Below are 15086 nucleotides of genomic sequence, written 5' to 3'. Positions count from 1 at the left end.
GTGACCTTATTAGGAATATGTGGTGACCACATTATGTAAATTTGAAGAGCGTGTTAGTGTTGGTTGGGTTGGGCATGATGTGGGCAAAAAGTGTGTTATATCAGGTTTTGAGAGTCTATTAGTGTAGGCAGTGTCCAATGATAAGAAATTCACCCAACATAGAGGATTGCATTATGTGGTGACCCACATTAGACTTCCTGTACACACCCAGTACAAACTTCTTTTGGAAATGTGAAGTGCGTGTTGGTTGGGGTGAGCATGACGTTGGAAGAAAGTGTGTTAGATCAGGTCTTTAGAGGGTATGAGTGCAAGGCATTGTGAAGTGAGCAATTATTCACTCAACTTAGAGGATTGCAGTAGGTGGTGACCCAAGTAGGAACATGTGGTGACCCACATTAGACTTGTTGTACAGACCCAAGTGCAAAGTTATTCTGGAAATGTGAAGTGCATGTTGCTTGGGATGGGCATGATGCGGGCATAATTTGAGTTAGATCAGGTTTTGAGAGTCCATGAGTGTAGAGGATTGCAGTAGGTGGTGACCCAAGTAGGAACATGTGGTGACCCACATTAGACTTGCTGTACAGACCCAAGTGCAAAGTTATTCTGGAAATGTGAAGTGCATGTTGCTTGGGATGGGCATGATGCAGGCAGAATTTGAGTTAGATCAGGTTTTGAGAGTCCATGAGTGTAAAGGATTGCAGTAGGTGGTGACCCAAGTAGGAACATGTGGTGACCGACATTAGACTTCCCGTACACACCCAGTGCAACTTTATTTTGAAAATGTGAAGTGCGTGTTGGTTGGGTGGGCATGATGTGTGGGCAGAAAGTGAGTGACATGAAGTCTTTAAAGGGCATGAGTGCAAGGCAGTGTGAAGTGAGCAATCATTCAGTCAAATTAGAGGATTTCAGTATGTGGTGACCCATGTAGGAACATCTGGTGACCCACATTACAGTTGTTGCACATAATCAGGGAAACTGTTCTTGAAAATGTCAAGTGAGTGTTCGTCTTGGTTGGGTTGGGGCATGAGGTGGGGATAAACTGAATTAAATTAGATGTTCTTGCACACACACATTTTCAGAATTTGTTGTCTCTTAATTTGTTTATTTTCTTTTGGACAGTTTTGAAAAGGCTTATCCTGGTTGGATGGGGAAGTATGACGGTGAAAAGTTTGATCATGAAGGAAGCAAAATGAAGGTTTGATTTACTATATTACTAGGTTGATAGTTGATAGTTAATTATGAAATTGTGTAATTATATTGAATTTAAACATTTCCCTTGCACGTTTATTTTGTAGATTCGAGTAAGACACAGAGTGCAACCTGAACATATTGTTAACATCAATAGAAATTTAACTTCATTGCAGCGGCAAAGAATAGAGGCAACCCCCTTTAAGTGGATGCTCCACTTAGAAGAAGAATTTGACATATCAAGTCCCCTTCTTCGCGAATTGATTAGTAGGTGGAGTGTTGATGATAATTGTTTTAGGATCAGACAACATTTAGTACCTTTTTAAGGTTGTTGATGTGTTTTTTGCATTGGGGTTGCGAGTGGTGGGTGAAGAATTATGTTTGCAAGATGATGGTGGTGGGTTGGTGAATAAGGTCTTTGGAGGAGAGGACATAAAGATAGATATTCTTTTGGAAAAATTGAGAAACAAAGTTTATAGGAAAAAAAAATGTTCATAAATTCTGCCGATTGTACAAACTTCTTTTATTATATGTTTTCTTTTTGTCTAGGACTTCTAGAACTTTTTCTTCATTTCCTTTTAAGGTTTTAGATAATTTAGATGCATTGGATGGGTACAATTGGGGTGGTGCAGTGTATGAGTTAATAGTTTCCAGTTTAACCCGGTCATCCGAGGTATATAACAACCAAACGAATGGCCGTGAAATTTATTTGGCAGGTTGCGTTCCTGTTTTGAAGGTTAGTGGTAATTATGAGAAATAATTATGTACTTGAACTTTATTACATTTATTTTGTTTTAAATGAATAACATTAATTTTTTGGGAGCAGCTTTGGGTTGTTCAACATGTTGGCCTTGGCATCCCTGTGGAAAGCCAAGCAATATCTTTTCCGAGGTTTTTGCAGTGGCCGTGTGTAAAGATTCGATCAAGCAGTTTAAATGAAGCGTTCTCTGTTGCTGAGGTATTTAATTGTGTGTTTAAGACCTTGACTAACATTTGTGTATTTTTATATGTTGATCATAACAAAGAAGTTGTTATTGTAGATTGTATGGGATTGGCCAGTGACTGAAGTCGAGCGAGGACTAAACATTGTTAAAGAAGCCCTCGAAATTGGAGAGGAACATCATCAATATACTGCCTATTCTCCAAGTTCGTGGGAGAAAGTTTGTAACGAGCATAATATGTGTGAATTTGTACTTCTTCAGAACAACAAGAGAATACGTGATGTTGAGGACCAATTACGAGTGCTAAAAGAACTAGTGGACAAACAAAACCATTCGTCATGTTCCAGAGTTGTACCTAAGGACAGTACGAGGTCACGTCCTCGAAGGTCACCTCCTTCAGACTCAGGTGGTCGAAGCCCACATCCTATTGACATGTTGAAGATGTATACAATGTTGTGTTTGTTGGTAGGAATTGCTAGAAATCGGTAAGTTAATATACTGAATAACCATTAATTTTCAATTTTTTTTGTATACTGAAGAATTTATGTTCTTGTTATAGTGTTGTTGTTAACATTGAAGGCAACATATTGACCGGTTCAGACCTGCAATCTTTATCTCCGGAAGCCAGAGTTGACAACATGGTATAATTACAAGTGATAGTTGTTTGTTGTATTATGTAACTATTTGAAAACTTCATTCGTTGGAATCTGTTTTTAGGTGATTCTCTTTGCAATGGGGTTGTTCATGGTTGATCAACTTCAAAAGAATGGAAGGGTCCAACGTTTTTGCTTTAACCCTTTTTTTGCTGTGAGTGGATTGTGGAATTTAAGTTTTTGTTTTGATATGTATAGTTTCTATTAATAGCACTACATTTTTTGTTTAATAAAGGATCGTGTTATTCAAGAAATGAAAACAACTTCGGAAAAGAAAGAGTGGGACACGAAGGATTACTGTTCGTTTGCAAAAGATTTGATTCCATTTGAATCACTATCATATTGCGATTTTGTAAGTTTGTATTATATAATTTTGTAATGGTTTTGGTGCATAATTTTTTATGTGTTTAATTAAGTTATATTATTCATATTTAGGTATTCATCCCAACGGTGCACAATGACCATTGGTGACCATTGATGGGTGTATGCCTTTAATTTTCTTAGTAGGGAATTGCATGTCTTGGACCCCCTCGGCCATAGAAGGGGACAACGCAACAAAATTGATAAAGCCATGGTAAAGAGTACAATATGATGTCTGGAGGGTTCGACCATTGGTTGTTTTCCTTCAGCGTGTGATGTGGACCCCTTCTGTGTGCGCTTTACTGTTTTTGGAGCCATCTGTGACAAGTTCCTTCATCAAACAAAGCACATTTTTCGAACTAGAAAACATTATAAAGCCATAATCAATATATGAAACAGTTACTGTGGATTCAAATTTGGCACATATAAAAGGCATCCATATGTATGTCAGTTATAAAAACCATCCATAACAATGGCTGCTTATTTTCCTAAATAAAGAACGTTTTAAATCCATAACCAATATATGAAACAGTTACTGTGGATTCAAATTTGGCACATATAAAAGGCATCCATATGTATGTCAGTTATAAAAACCATCCATAACAATGGCTGTTTATTTTCCTAAATAAAGAACGTTTTAAAGCCATAACCAATATATGAAACAGTTACTGTGGATTCAAATTTGGCACATACAAAAGGCATCCATATGTATGTCAGTTATAAAAACCATCCATAACAATGGCTGCTTATTTTCCTAAATAAAGAACGTTTTAAAGCCATAACCAATATATGAAACAGTTACTGTTGATTCAAATTTGGCACATATAGGCATCCATATGTATGTCAGTTATAAAAACCATCCATAACAATGGCTGCTTATTTTCCTAAATAAAGAACGTTTTAAAGACATAAGCAATATATCAAACAGTTACTGTGCATTCAAATTTGGCACATATAAAAGGCATCCATAACAATGTATGCATATTTTCCTAAATAAATAACGTTTTAAACACATAAGCAATATAACAAACACTTAGTGTACAAAATAGGATAGCAACATAGTTATGTTCATGCACACATGGATGTATAAATTACCTCGTCCTATTGTAGGGTTAATAGTGTGGAAGAGGATAGAATTGGTTGGGGGGGGGGGGGGGAACGATCCTTCAGAAAGAATGTCCTTGGCCAAATTCTTTGGTGAACCCTAAATTTAACTTTCCACTGTATGCATGTGGGAGACTTTGGTGAGAGACCTTGTGAGAGAGAAGAAACTGTTACCTTATTCTCAAATATTGCCTCAGTCTAAAACTGCATCTTTGGAATCATTTGAATTTTTGTATTGCAACCTAAAGTGACCTATTCCATGACTGCACCTATTTCGTGTAATCCATAGATTTTGGTTTAACCTAAACTAGACCCATTAACCACTGGCCCATTTAAGGTCAATCCAAATATTTTTCGTGCAACCTAAAATTGGCCCATTTCAGCACTGGCGCATTTTCGCTCAACCCAAATTTTTTTCGTGCAAGCTAAAATGGCCCTTTCAGCACTGTCCTATTTTCGCTCAACCCAAGTTATTTTCGTGCAACATAAAATTGGCCCATTTCAGCACTGTCCCATTTTCGCTCAACCCAAGTTATTTTCGTGCAAGCTAAAATGGCCCTTTCAGCATTGTCCTATTTTCGCTCAATCCATGTTATTTTCGTGCAAGCTAAAATTGGCCCTTCACCACTGTCCCATTTTCGCTCAACCGAAGTTACTTTCGTGCAAGCTAAAATGGCCCTTTCAGCACTGTCCTATTTTCGCTCAACCCAAGTTATTTTCGTGCAAGCTAAAATGGCCCATTTCAGCACTGTCCTATTTTCGCTCAACCCAAGTTATTTTCGTGCAAGCTAAAATGGCCCTTCACCACTGTCCTATTTTCACTCAACCCAAATTTTTTTCATGCAAGCTAAAATGGCCCTTTCAGCATTGTCCTATTTTCGCTCAACCCAAGTTATTTTCGTGCAACCTAAAATTGGCCCATTTCAGCACTGTCCCATTTTCGCTCAACCCAAGTTATTTTCGTGCAAGCTAAAATGGCCCTTTCAGCACTGTCCTATTTTCGCTCAACCCATGTTATTTTCGTGCAAGCTAAAATTGGCCCTTCACCACTGTCCTATTTTCGCTCAACCCAAGTTATTTTCGTGCAACCTAAAATTGGCCCATTTCAGCACTGTCCTATTTTCGCTCAACCCAAGTTATTTTCGTGCAAACTAAAATGGGCCCCTTCAGCAGTGACCCGTTTTCGCTCAATAAATTTTTTTGCAGTACAACAAATAGTGCAAGCATTGAGGGAAAATGCATGACTTCTAACACTACGCACATCATTGATCGATTAAAAATCAATTTTTAATACGGTCAAAACTCTTTTATACAAATATACAACCAGTGATTGCATGTGGGTGCTTGAACATGTACCACAATTGTTCAAGATTACATAACAAAATTGTACATGTGTGATTAATAAACTTCATCCTTAATACATTGTTCACATCCATCAAAAATTGACTGAGTGCCTTGTTTTGCACCTGCAACTGAATAACAAACATGACTTCAAAACATCTTCATGTATAAAAAATTAACTGAATAACAAATTCGAATAAGTTATAGTAGAATTAACTGAATGACCTGACCTGCACTTTAGTGGTGTCAAATATTCAAATTACTATGTAATGATGTCAATAGCGAAACAAATCCAATAGAAGGACTGCTTGAGACCTGACAATGGATACAATAGCATTACTTGTTTGTACATATTATTCAGAGATATACATCATATGCAAGAGTTCAGTTCTTCAACAACATTCATATTTTGTACATACCTCCTGATTTGAATAACGTATCTCATTCAGTGTATTTAGGTTCACTTCACTTTCAGCCATGACCCTAGAACACATAACTTCTGAATTTGCAGTCTCGTCTGTGGCCTATAGCAAGTACAATTTAGTTCAATTTAAAAAATGTTGTGCATAGTTATAAGGATAACAATTGTTATAAGAAATGGAAATTAAGTCCAAGGTCAAATATGTTATGCATTTCACTAACCGTAGTGCGATCAATAGGAATTTGGCATGCCATAGAAGATTTTTTCTGTTTTCCGCCCTTTTCAGAGCATGATTTCTTTCGTGTTGAGCGTGGTCTTCCCTTTCGTTTGACAATGATGGGGCTACGCACTTCATTCACCGGGTTATTCAAACTTGTACGAATAGGTGACATTGGTTGTTCATTAACATCACGCACGCGTGGCTGACCAACATTTTTCTTTGTTGTCCAATTAGGGTGTGTTGGTTGAACATGTATGACGAAAAAATCATCAAGATGCTTGTGCAAAAGTTCTGTTGTATCAGTTGTCCCACTAGCACTTTCAGCTATATCATAGAATTTCTTACACAACCCATCATATCGTTGAACTTGTGGATCTTTGTCCTTGCTCCCATATGAAGCTCTTATATATGTGTGCTTACGGCGAACATTTTTACTCCACCTGGTCAAAATATACTTAGTCGGCACTTTTATCACTTTTTCTTGTGCAAGGACAACCAAGCAATGTCGACACAAGATCCCCCTAAATTCAAATAATAAACATGTGCAACAAACATCAAGGTTTTCGCGGTCAAATAACACTACCCAATTTGAGTGGTTTGTTCGGCCATCCCGGAATGACTCTTCCATAACATTGAATCGACAGGTATGTCCGTCAACAAAAAAATTATTAACAGCACAATTCATCTTCCCTCTAAATTCAGCTTGGACTTCGTAGAATTTTGCATGGGTGTATTCTGCTTGAAACTGTCTTTCAATGGCTGATTGTGAGCTACAAGGAATAACTTTGTTGAGAGAAGCAAAGTCGGCTTCACACTCCAATTCTGCCTTATGTTGCAATGCATTATCATATTGGTGCACAAATTGTTGGAGACATGTCATGGAATTAATATACCCATCGAAAAATGCATTCATGCTCTCACTTCGTTGTGTTGTGGACATGCCTGCCCAGAAAAACCCTTTAAGGTAACAAGGAACCCACCGTGCCCGTTCTTCAAATAACGTGTTCAACCAATCATTGTTGCATAAGTCATACTCACTTATGAAATTCCCCCACTAGGACATAAAAACATCAACATTTGTCGACTCATACACTACACTTTTTAAAACACGTTTCATATCTTTATATTGCGTATATCCTTGAAGTTTTTCGGGTATTTTCTTCATCATGTGCCATAAGCACCACCTGTGTCGCGCATTGGGAAAGACAACTTCAACAGCATTTTTCATTGCCCTACATTGATCTGTGACAATGCCTTGGGGTGGTTTGTGTGACATACAACGAAGCCAACTTTGAAATAACCACACGAATGCTTCGGTGTTTTCTGAAGAAAGGAGTCCACATCCTAACAAAATTGACTGCCCGTGGTGATTAACACCGACAAATGGTGCAAATGGCATATCATACTTATTCGTCAAATATGTCGTATCAAAACACAAAACATCTCCAAAACTATCCCATGTTGCACGACTTCTTGCATCTGCCCAAAATACATGACGTATGCGATTATCATCATCTAAATCAATGTCAAAGTAAAATTGGGGGTTAAGTTCCCTCATATGATAAAAATGGTTTAAGAGTGCTTTGCCATCTCCTTCCTTCCCCAACGCTCTTCTACTTTTGGCAACATAGTTACGGACATCTCGTTCAACAAATTCCATATTCTCATACCCACTCGCTGCAGAAACAAAAGATCGAAAAGTCTTATTTATCCGAACTCCAGCGTCGATTTATATCAACCACTCTTTTTGCGTGTAAACTTATTCTTCTATTTCCTCTAAACAACCTAGACTTGGTTAGGCTCATGTCGTGTGAATGTTCTTCATGCACTGACATGATATACCACTTATTGTCTTTGATGCCAACAGTAATACGAGCTGGACATTCATGCTTCTGAGTTGGAAGGGTGTTAACTTCTGTGGGAATGGTTGATGTATATTTACCTGCTCTTGCACAAACCAACATGAAATATCTTAATTCTTTGTCTTTTCCTCTCTTTGAACTTCTTGTTCTAATTCCAAAACCTTTTCTGATGGCATATTCTCTATAGAAATTTTTAACAGCATCTGCATTGTCAAATGACATGCCAACGGTAGGAACTATTTCACTAACATCATTAACATCAGGACCTATGTTATCAATTTGTTGTGAAGGTTGACCGTCTTCAAACAAGGAAATGTCATCAAGAGAAAAATTATCCATGTCTATCCAAAGCTGCATTATATACAAATTTTATATCGCAAATTAACACATGTTATTTGTTAACAAATATGTCCAAATTTGTATCAAAACTAGGGTTATTTTTTTGACTTTGGAACTAAAATATGTAATAAGGTCCCACAATATTTGGTGCAAAAAATTACATATTATTTATAAAAAAAAACACATTGTTCAAAAATTATACTTTTGGAAATAGAATGAGAACTACGGTTTTTTTTTCCTTGTACAAGTGAAATGTCCAAATATTGCATGTTTTGACATAAAAAAATGAAGGTTCATGTATGAACTCCATCCAAAAAAAGAAAACTTTAATTACAATGCCCTAACATTCTGTATAACTGTAATAGGAATGCATGTGTATTAAATATGTGCCCTAACCTGTGGGTCCTGCATTGGAGTACATGGAATGAAGGAGGTCAATGGAAACTGAATGTATTAATAGCTGCGGGTGCCACCTTCAACAGCACTGCAGAAAAATAAATTTTTCACGCTGCAAGAGGCCAAATGTTGCTGCTGGAAGATGAGAATGGAAGCTGGTAGGTGTTATACACAATAAAGCCACCAAAATGGTGCTACTTGTGGGAAAGGAGTTCCATTAATGCAACTCAACTACCACTGGCCTGAAGTGATAATTGGGGCAGAATAATAAAGGGTTCTGCTGTCATAATTAATTAAAGTGGTTGAAATTAATGTTTCCATAAAAGGTGCTTCAATTAAATGCTGTCAAAAAAACTAGTTCAAATTAATGCTATAAATATGTAAAATGGTCCCGAGCAATTACATAACCGGTTGTTCAACCAACATTTTCCATGCTATAAATATGTAAAATTGAATACTGCACCACCGTATGAATGGTTGTTTCTTAGAGAAAGAAGAAACACTATTTCGTCATACTTTAGTTTTGATGGGTTCAATATCACTTTCAATGGAGCAATGGGAAAACCTTGACATTGACACCGGTGACCTTGCAAGCTTCGTGCGTCGTTGTAACACCAACAAAAGTCTCATTGCAGGCCCAGCCGGTAATGTGCAAGCAGTTATCCTTAATCGCAACTCCAAAGAACCAGTCAACACTCAAGAATTTATAAACAATATAGCTGACGAAAATCATAGGCGTGATTTTGATTCCAACCCATGGAATTGGGCACAACATTTTCTTCACTTTCATGGTAATGTTTATGACAATCATTTTCAGTTTAACAGTTATTGGTGTGCAACAACTAATTTTGTATTTTTTTGTTTTAAGGACAAATTGATGGACATGATTGTGAGCAGATATCTTCTTTGGCTAACATTAAGCAACATTCTGTTTTTCCCTTGCTTTCTTGTGTTGTGAAAGAATGCCAACCAAATGGTTTAGGAGACATGTTAATAACTATTAAGGTAATATATGGCTTATGTACTGTTTCAATCCTTTCACTTTATGCAACACAAAAATGACTATTATACACATCTTTATTACAGGATCCAACTGGAACAGTTAGAGCAAGTGTACACGAAAAGGTGTTAAAAGATCCGAAATTTGGATCACAAATTGCAGTAGGATCAGTCTTGGTGCTAAAGAATGTATTTATCTTTCATAAAACTTTTCTTTCAAATAAGTCCATATCATATTTCATTAAAGCATTGATGTTGTTATAGGTAGCCATATTTAGTCCAAATCAAAGAGCATTCTACCTTAATATAACCGTAAAAAACATTGTTAAGGTATGTGGCTTTCATTATAACTATAGTACAAAGAAGTGTGTCTTTCGTTACAATATTCATGCCTATACGTTTTAAAATTTGACATATGTACACCATCTAATTCATGCCTATAGGTTTTCAAATTTGACATATGTCCACCATCTGAAGAGGAAGTTCGTTCTTGTCATCCAGTAATACGCGATCCACCGACTTTAGGTACACTTTCAAAAAATTTCTATACTTAAAAAACAATGTCCTATATCCAATATTGTAATTCACATTTCAATATCCAAAATATATTCAGATGCAAAGCAATTGGAGTTATTGAATAAGATGGAGGAAGATAGAATCCGACGTTCTAAGATGGTTTAAACTTCCACATCTACAAGCATGCCTATATGCACAATGAAGACTATTATTGTATAATTGAGGATACAAAATTCTATTTATAATTTATAAGCACATGTTTGAACAATGCTTATTACATGTGTTAAGTGAATTGTTTGGTTACTTGTCCTTCTTAGCTTCTATGAACTTAGTTTATGTGTGTTCATACTGCCATACATTCAAATTTAAAAAATATCTTCAATTCAACAACATAAATGAAAGACAATTAAAATTAAAATAAAAACTTCAAAAAGTCCAACTAAATTACAGTTACTAAAATTACAACGCAGTTGCTAAATACATGTGTTAAATTCTCTAAGAACATTACACCCAATGAAATAAACATGTATCATTCCTAACAACTACTTCGTAATAAACATACTTAAGTCCTAAACACATCATATACGAACCCTGATTCAATTATGACTAACAAAATCATTTTTTTCCCCTACCATACCTAGTCCATGGTGATTTCATCACAGCCGACTTCACACGTTTCCTTGCTCTATGCTTCACTCGGGTGAATATGTTACTTTTTTCTTCTCCCCCATCTTGGTCTTCGGGTACGTCTTGCTCTTGGGGTATGTCTTGTTCTTGGGGTACGTCTTGCTCTTCAACTACGTCTTGCTCTTCGGGTAAGCCTTGGTCATCGGGTACGCCTTGCTCTTCGGGTAACCCTTGCCCTTCAGGTATGCCTTCCTCATCGGGTTCATCTTTATCATCAACATAAGACGCCTGCAGATGTTCGTCATCATCTACAAAAGGACTATCACGCACATAAGATTTTGCACGTGCACTTAAAAATTCTTGTAACTCTTTCAACTCCTTCTCCAAATTGTTGATGACAACCTCTTGTTCCTTTGCTTGGCGAAGCATATCAACTACTTTGACCTTCATTTTACCATAATCCTTTTTTTTTACATGTCAGATGTAAATCCACGTCGAACTACCTCAAATGCTTGAACAACAAATTCTTTTTCCAACTCTTCATTGGACGCAGATAAGTCCACAATAACCTGTTCAGGCATACAACAAATACCAACATAAATGAAAAAAAAAAAGTATTGTACATTAAATAAAAAATTTCAATGTATTGAACACACCACATTTTGTTGCAGTCCAGATGCAATTTCAATGTCACCCAGCCTAACAACCATCCAATGTCTGATACGAGGATATCTATTTCCAATCCTCGGCATTTGTCGCTTGTAAGAGAACAAATGTTCAAGAGCCCATATCTACACAATTCATGTCAAATTAATGTCAGTAACCAGAAAATGTATGGGAATCATTACACATACGAAGTAAACATTTTAAATTACCTGCATTAAGTACACACAACCACGAACATGGATATATGTAGCATTAGTTTTCCTCCTCATACACATTGAAGCTGAACACAAACTCTGAATCAAAAAGTCATAAACTAAACCTCCCCAATTAAACCTACCCAATTCGCCCAGATCATCCACAACCCTAAACAACCCACCAAGAACTAAACCCATTCTACTTGGAAATAAAAACTCTGACATTCCTAACAAGATGTACAACCTGCAAAAGTCATCTATGGAACATTCGTTGCGATGTTTAACAATTTCATCATAAATCATTTTCACAGTTACATGACTACTTTTGAAAAAACTCCTACTCTTACAATTGTTTTCTATTTTTTCTAAGTCAAATTTGTCTCCCACAACTCTAAGACCTATACCTAAACAAACATCTAACAAACTAAATGGGACAACTCTAGAGCTGACTACAAAACCATGAGTTCTCTCCACCCACCTGCTACATAACTCCCTTAAAGGGCAGCGACTCAATTTCAGCTTCCCATCCAACACAATTAGCCAACCAAAGAGGGTTGACTCAATAATAAACTTTTCTTCAGCACTTAAAGTTTTGTTCAAACTTCCCAAAAATTTAGGCCTGCAATAATGCCTAAACACCTGCATTTATAAAAACATGTACACTTTACTAAGAATGTCATGTCATCGTATGCCTAACAAAATTAAGCATATTCTAATCAAACCTTATCATCCACAAAAGATTTTGCATGACTACTTTCTTGAGTTGTCATTATATCCTACAAAACAAAAAAAAATCCACAATGAATACGTTACTCAAAACCAAACAACAATGAAAGAACATCAATGTTTATAAAATCAAACAATTCACAAATACTGTATTTTGTAAATGTGCTTATGCAATCAACTGACTTTGGGTCAACACAAAGAACATAAGAAGGGCAAAAACCTTACATTATTCCCCTTCCCCACCCTAACTAATAACAGAACAAACCTCAGATTTTAAGAAAAAGTTACCCTGCCTCTGTCATACAACTATAATGTGGGTCACCAGATATTCCCTCTAGGGTCACCACATTCTGCAACTGTCTAAGTTGAGTGAATTTTGTGGTTAGTTGGCACTTTCCTACTCTCACGGGTTCTAAAGAAGCCCACCCTTCACCAACACGAACACACACTTCTCATATCCAGGAAAAAGTTTGACTAGGTCTGTGCACTAAGTGTAATGTGGGTCACCACATCTTCCCTATAGGGTCACCATTTCATGATATTCTTAGTTGAGTGAATTTTGTGCCCACTTCACAATGCTCTAAACTCATGGCCTTTAAAGACCTCAACTAAACCACTTTATCCCCAGCTCATGCCCCACTACAACCAAGACAAACACTCAATTCCCATTAGGGTCACCACATATTCCCTATAGGGTCACCATTTCATATATTCACTTAGTTGAATGAATTTTCTGCACAGTTCACACTGGTCTACACTCATGGCCTCTAAACACTTCAATTAAACACTTCATGCCCCACTACAACCAACATGAACACTCACTTCCCATTTTTACAAAAAGTTTCCCCACGTCATGGCCATCCGAACAAACATGAACACTGACTTCATATTTTCATAACAAGTTTCACTGGGTTTGTACAGGAAATGTAAAGTGGGTCACCACATATTCCCTGAAGGGTCACTACATACTGTCACTCTCTAACTGAGTGAATTTTGTGGTTAATTCACATGATCATACTCTCACAACCTCTAAATAACTCATTTAACCCCTCTTTCTCCCCACCTTCTGTCCCTCCATAACCAACACGAACACAATTGACATTTCAAGAAAAAGTTCCTCTTTTAGGTCTGTGCAGGAAGTGTAATGTGGGTCACCACATACTGCTACTGGGGTCACGACATACTGCAACCCTCTAAGTTTACTGGAATTCTGCTCACTTCACACTGTCTTACACTCATGCCCTCTAAAGTTCTGATCTAACACACTTTCTCCCCACATCATGCCCATCCCAACAAACATGAACACTCAGTTCATATTTCCATAACAAGTTTCACTGGGTTTGTGCAGGAAGTCTAAACGGGGTCACCACATATTCCCTGAAGGGTCACCACATACTGTCACTCTCTAACCTGACCAAATTTTGTGGTTAATTCACAACGTCCTACTCTCACAACCTCTAAATAACTCATTTAACCCACTTTCTCCCCACCTCTTGTCCCTCCCTAACCAACATGAACACAATTGACATTTAAAAAAAAAAAGTTCCCCTGTTAGGACTGTGCAGGAATTCTAATGTGGGTCACCACATACTCCTACTAGGGTCACCATATACTGTGAACTGTGAACATTGTGGTTACTTCACATTATCCTACTTTGATGGCCTATAAAAACCTGATTTAACCCACTTTCTCCCCACCTCTGCCCCTCCCCAACCAACGTCAACAATAACACTAATACTCTCTTTTAACCTTTTTTATCCATGTCAACATTACAGGATTTCCTTAAAAAAATTTGTACCTCATGAACCTAACATTTCAAACAATCATTTTGCATTATTTATACATCAAGACACATATTTCCAACAACAATACTTTCCACAAAAAATGAAGTCATATTCCAGAAAAATGGGTCACGGTTTTTGGACAACTCTAACTGAGTTGCTCCACCAATCCCTTTTCTTTGTGTATCCTAACATGGAACTATGAAATAAAATACTACAATAATAGTGAAATACAGACCCACAAAGTAAACCCAACATGAAATACGAATATCAAATTCAGCTTTGGATCATACAAGGGTGACCACAGGACAAATAACAGGAATGACCCAACAACAAAAATCACACAACATCAAGGTTTCACTTAATAAAGAAATGAAAAAAATAAATGTATTACCTTTGAAAACAAGATGTCCAAGAGGAGAACGCCACCCAACCACCGTGAAAACAAGATGTCCAAGACGACACTGCCACCCAACCACCGTCAAAGGAGGATGTCGAAGATGACACCACCGCCAAACCACCCTAAAAATAGATGCACCTACAACGACCACGAACGTCCTTGAACATAAAGGTTGCGTAGAACTTCGAACAAATACCTTGCAGAGAGGACGATGTGGTGGAGAAGACGATGTGCTGGAGAAGACGATGTGCTGGAGAAGACGAGTTCGTGGAGAAGAAACCTAAATTCAGCCCCTTTCTAAAAACCTAATTTCACATTCTACTAATTTCACATTCTACTGCTAAACACTCAA

At 37.1% G+C, this 15086-nt stretch overlaps 4 protein-coding genes and 1 long non-coding RNA gene across 5 annotated transcripts; 3 read left to right on the top strand and 2 right to left on the bottom strand.

Moving 5' to 3' along the window:
- The first annotated feature begins 258 nt into the window (after nucleotides 1-258).
- LOC137820763 (uncharacterized) lies at nucleotides 259-3253 on the top strand. The gene is made up of 12 exons (XM_068625005.1): nucleotides 259-288; nucleotides 585-700; nucleotides 1120-1195; nucleotides 1296-1379; nucleotides 1516-1659; nucleotides 1772-1924; nucleotides 2015-2146; nucleotides 2229-2614; nucleotides 2689-2770; nucleotides 2847-2936; nucleotides 3018-3134; nucleotides 3218-3253. The coding sequence occupies exons 1-12, from the start codon at nucleotides 259-261 to the stop codon at nucleotides 3251-3253; spliced, it is 1446 nt and encodes a 481-aa protein (XP_068481106.1).
- A 2580-nt stretch (nucleotides 3254-5833) lies between these two features.
- LOC137820761 (protein FAR-RED IMPAIRED RESPONSE 1-like) lies at nucleotides 5834-8429 on the bottom strand. The gene is made up of 5 exons (XM_068625003.1): nucleotides 7988-8429; nucleotides 7325-7905; nucleotides 6230-7282; nucleotides 6007-6111; nucleotides 5834-5902 (listed from the first exon to the last, which is right to left on the bottom strand). The coding sequence occupies exons 1-5, from the start codon at nucleotides 8427-8429 to the stop codon at nucleotides 5834-5836; spliced, it is 2250 nt and encodes a 749-aa protein (XP_068481104.1).
- Nucleotides 8430-9372: 943 nt separating this feature from the next.
- LOC137820760 (uncharacterized) lies at nucleotides 9373-10088 on the top strand. The gene is made up of 3 exons (XM_068625002.1): nucleotides 9373-9616; nucleotides 9694-9830; nucleotides 9912-10088. The coding sequence occupies exons 1-3, from the start codon at nucleotides 9373-9375 to the stop codon at nucleotides 10086-10088; spliced, it is 558 nt and encodes a 185-aa protein (XP_068481103.1).
- A 14-nt stretch (nucleotides 10089-10102) lies between these two features.
- Nucleotides 10103-10564, top strand: LOC137821072 (uncharacterized). Its single transcript, XR_011082736.1, has 3 exons — nucleotides 10103-10154; nucleotides 10268-10349; nucleotides 10438-10564. It is a non-coding gene; the product is annotated as an uncharacterized lncRNA (long non-coding RNA).
- Nucleotides 10565-10765: 201 nt separating this feature from the next.
- Nucleotides 10766-14984, bottom strand: LOC137821071 (serine/threonine-protein phosphatase 7 long form homolog). The gene is made up of 5 exons (XM_068625489.1): nucleotides 14729-14984; nucleotides 12550-12603; nucleotides 11843-12466; nucleotides 11624-11758; nucleotides 10766-11536 (listed from the first exon to the last, which is right to left on the bottom strand). The coding sequence occupies exons 2-5, from the start codon at nucleotides 12595-12597 to the stop codon at nucleotides 11438-11440; spliced, it is 906 nt and encodes a 301-aa protein (XP_068481590.1). The 5' UTR covers nucleotides 12598-12603; nucleotides 14729-14984; the 3' UTR covers nucleotides 10766-11437.
- Nucleotides 14985-15086: the final 102 nt, after the last annotated feature.

Source organism: Phaseolus vulgaris, chromosome 9 (genome assembly GCF_000499845.2).
Source record: "Phaseolus vulgaris cultivar G19833 chromosome 9, P. vulgaris v2.0, whole genome shotgun sequence".
Taxonomy (NCBI): Eukaryota; Viridiplantae; Streptophyta; class Magnoliopsida; order Fabales; family Fabaceae; genus Phaseolus; species Phaseolus vulgaris.
This window is presented reverse-complemented; position numbering and strand designations above follow the sequence as displayed.

Coding starts and splice junctions, on each gene's coding strand:
- LOC137820760 (XM_068625002.1), top strand. CDS start 9,373: ATGGAGCAATGGGAAAACCTTGACATTGACACCGGTGACCTTGCAAGC. Junction 9,617..9,693: donor ACATTTTCTTCACTTTCATG/GTAATGTTTATG, acceptor TTTTGTTTTAAG/GACAAATTGATGGACATGAT. Junction 9,831..9,911: donor ACATGTTAATAACTATTAAG/GTAATATATGGC, acceptor TCTTTATTACAG/GATCCAACTGGAACAGTTAG.
- LOC137821071 (XM_068625489.1), bottom strand. CDS start 12,597: ATGACAACTCAAGAAAGTAGTCATGCAAAATCTTTTGTGGATGATAAG. Junction 11,759..11,842: donor GTTGTGTGTACTTAATGCAG/GTAATTTAAAAT, acceptor TGAATTGTGTAG/ATATGGGCTCTTGAACATTT. Junction 11,537..11,623: donor CTGGACTGCAACAAAATGTG/GTGTGTTCAATA, acceptor ATGCCTGAACAG/GTTATTGTGGACTTATCTGC.
- LOC137820761 (XM_068625003.1), bottom strand. CDS start 8,429: ATGGATAATTTTTCTCTTGATGACATTTCCTTGTTTGAAGACGGTCAA. Junction 6,112..6,229: donor TTCCTATTGATCGCACTACG/GTTAGTGAAATG, acceptor TACTTGCTATAG/GCCACAGACGAGACTGCAAA. Junction 5,903..6,006: donor TACGTTATTCAAATCAGGAG/GTATGTACAAAA, acceptor ATCCATTGTCAG/GTCTCAAGCAGTCCTTCTAT.
- LOC137820763 (XM_068625005.1), top strand. CDS start 259: ATGACGTTGGAAGAAAGTGTGTTAGATCAG. Junction 289..584: donor AAGAAAGTGTGTTAGATCAG/GTCTTTAGAGGG, acceptor CTTGCTGTACAG/ACCCAAGTGCAAAGTTATTC. Junction 701..1,119: donor CATGAGTGTAAAGGATTGCA/GTAGGTGGTGAC, acceptor TCTTTTGGACAG/TTTTGAAAAGGCTTATCCTG.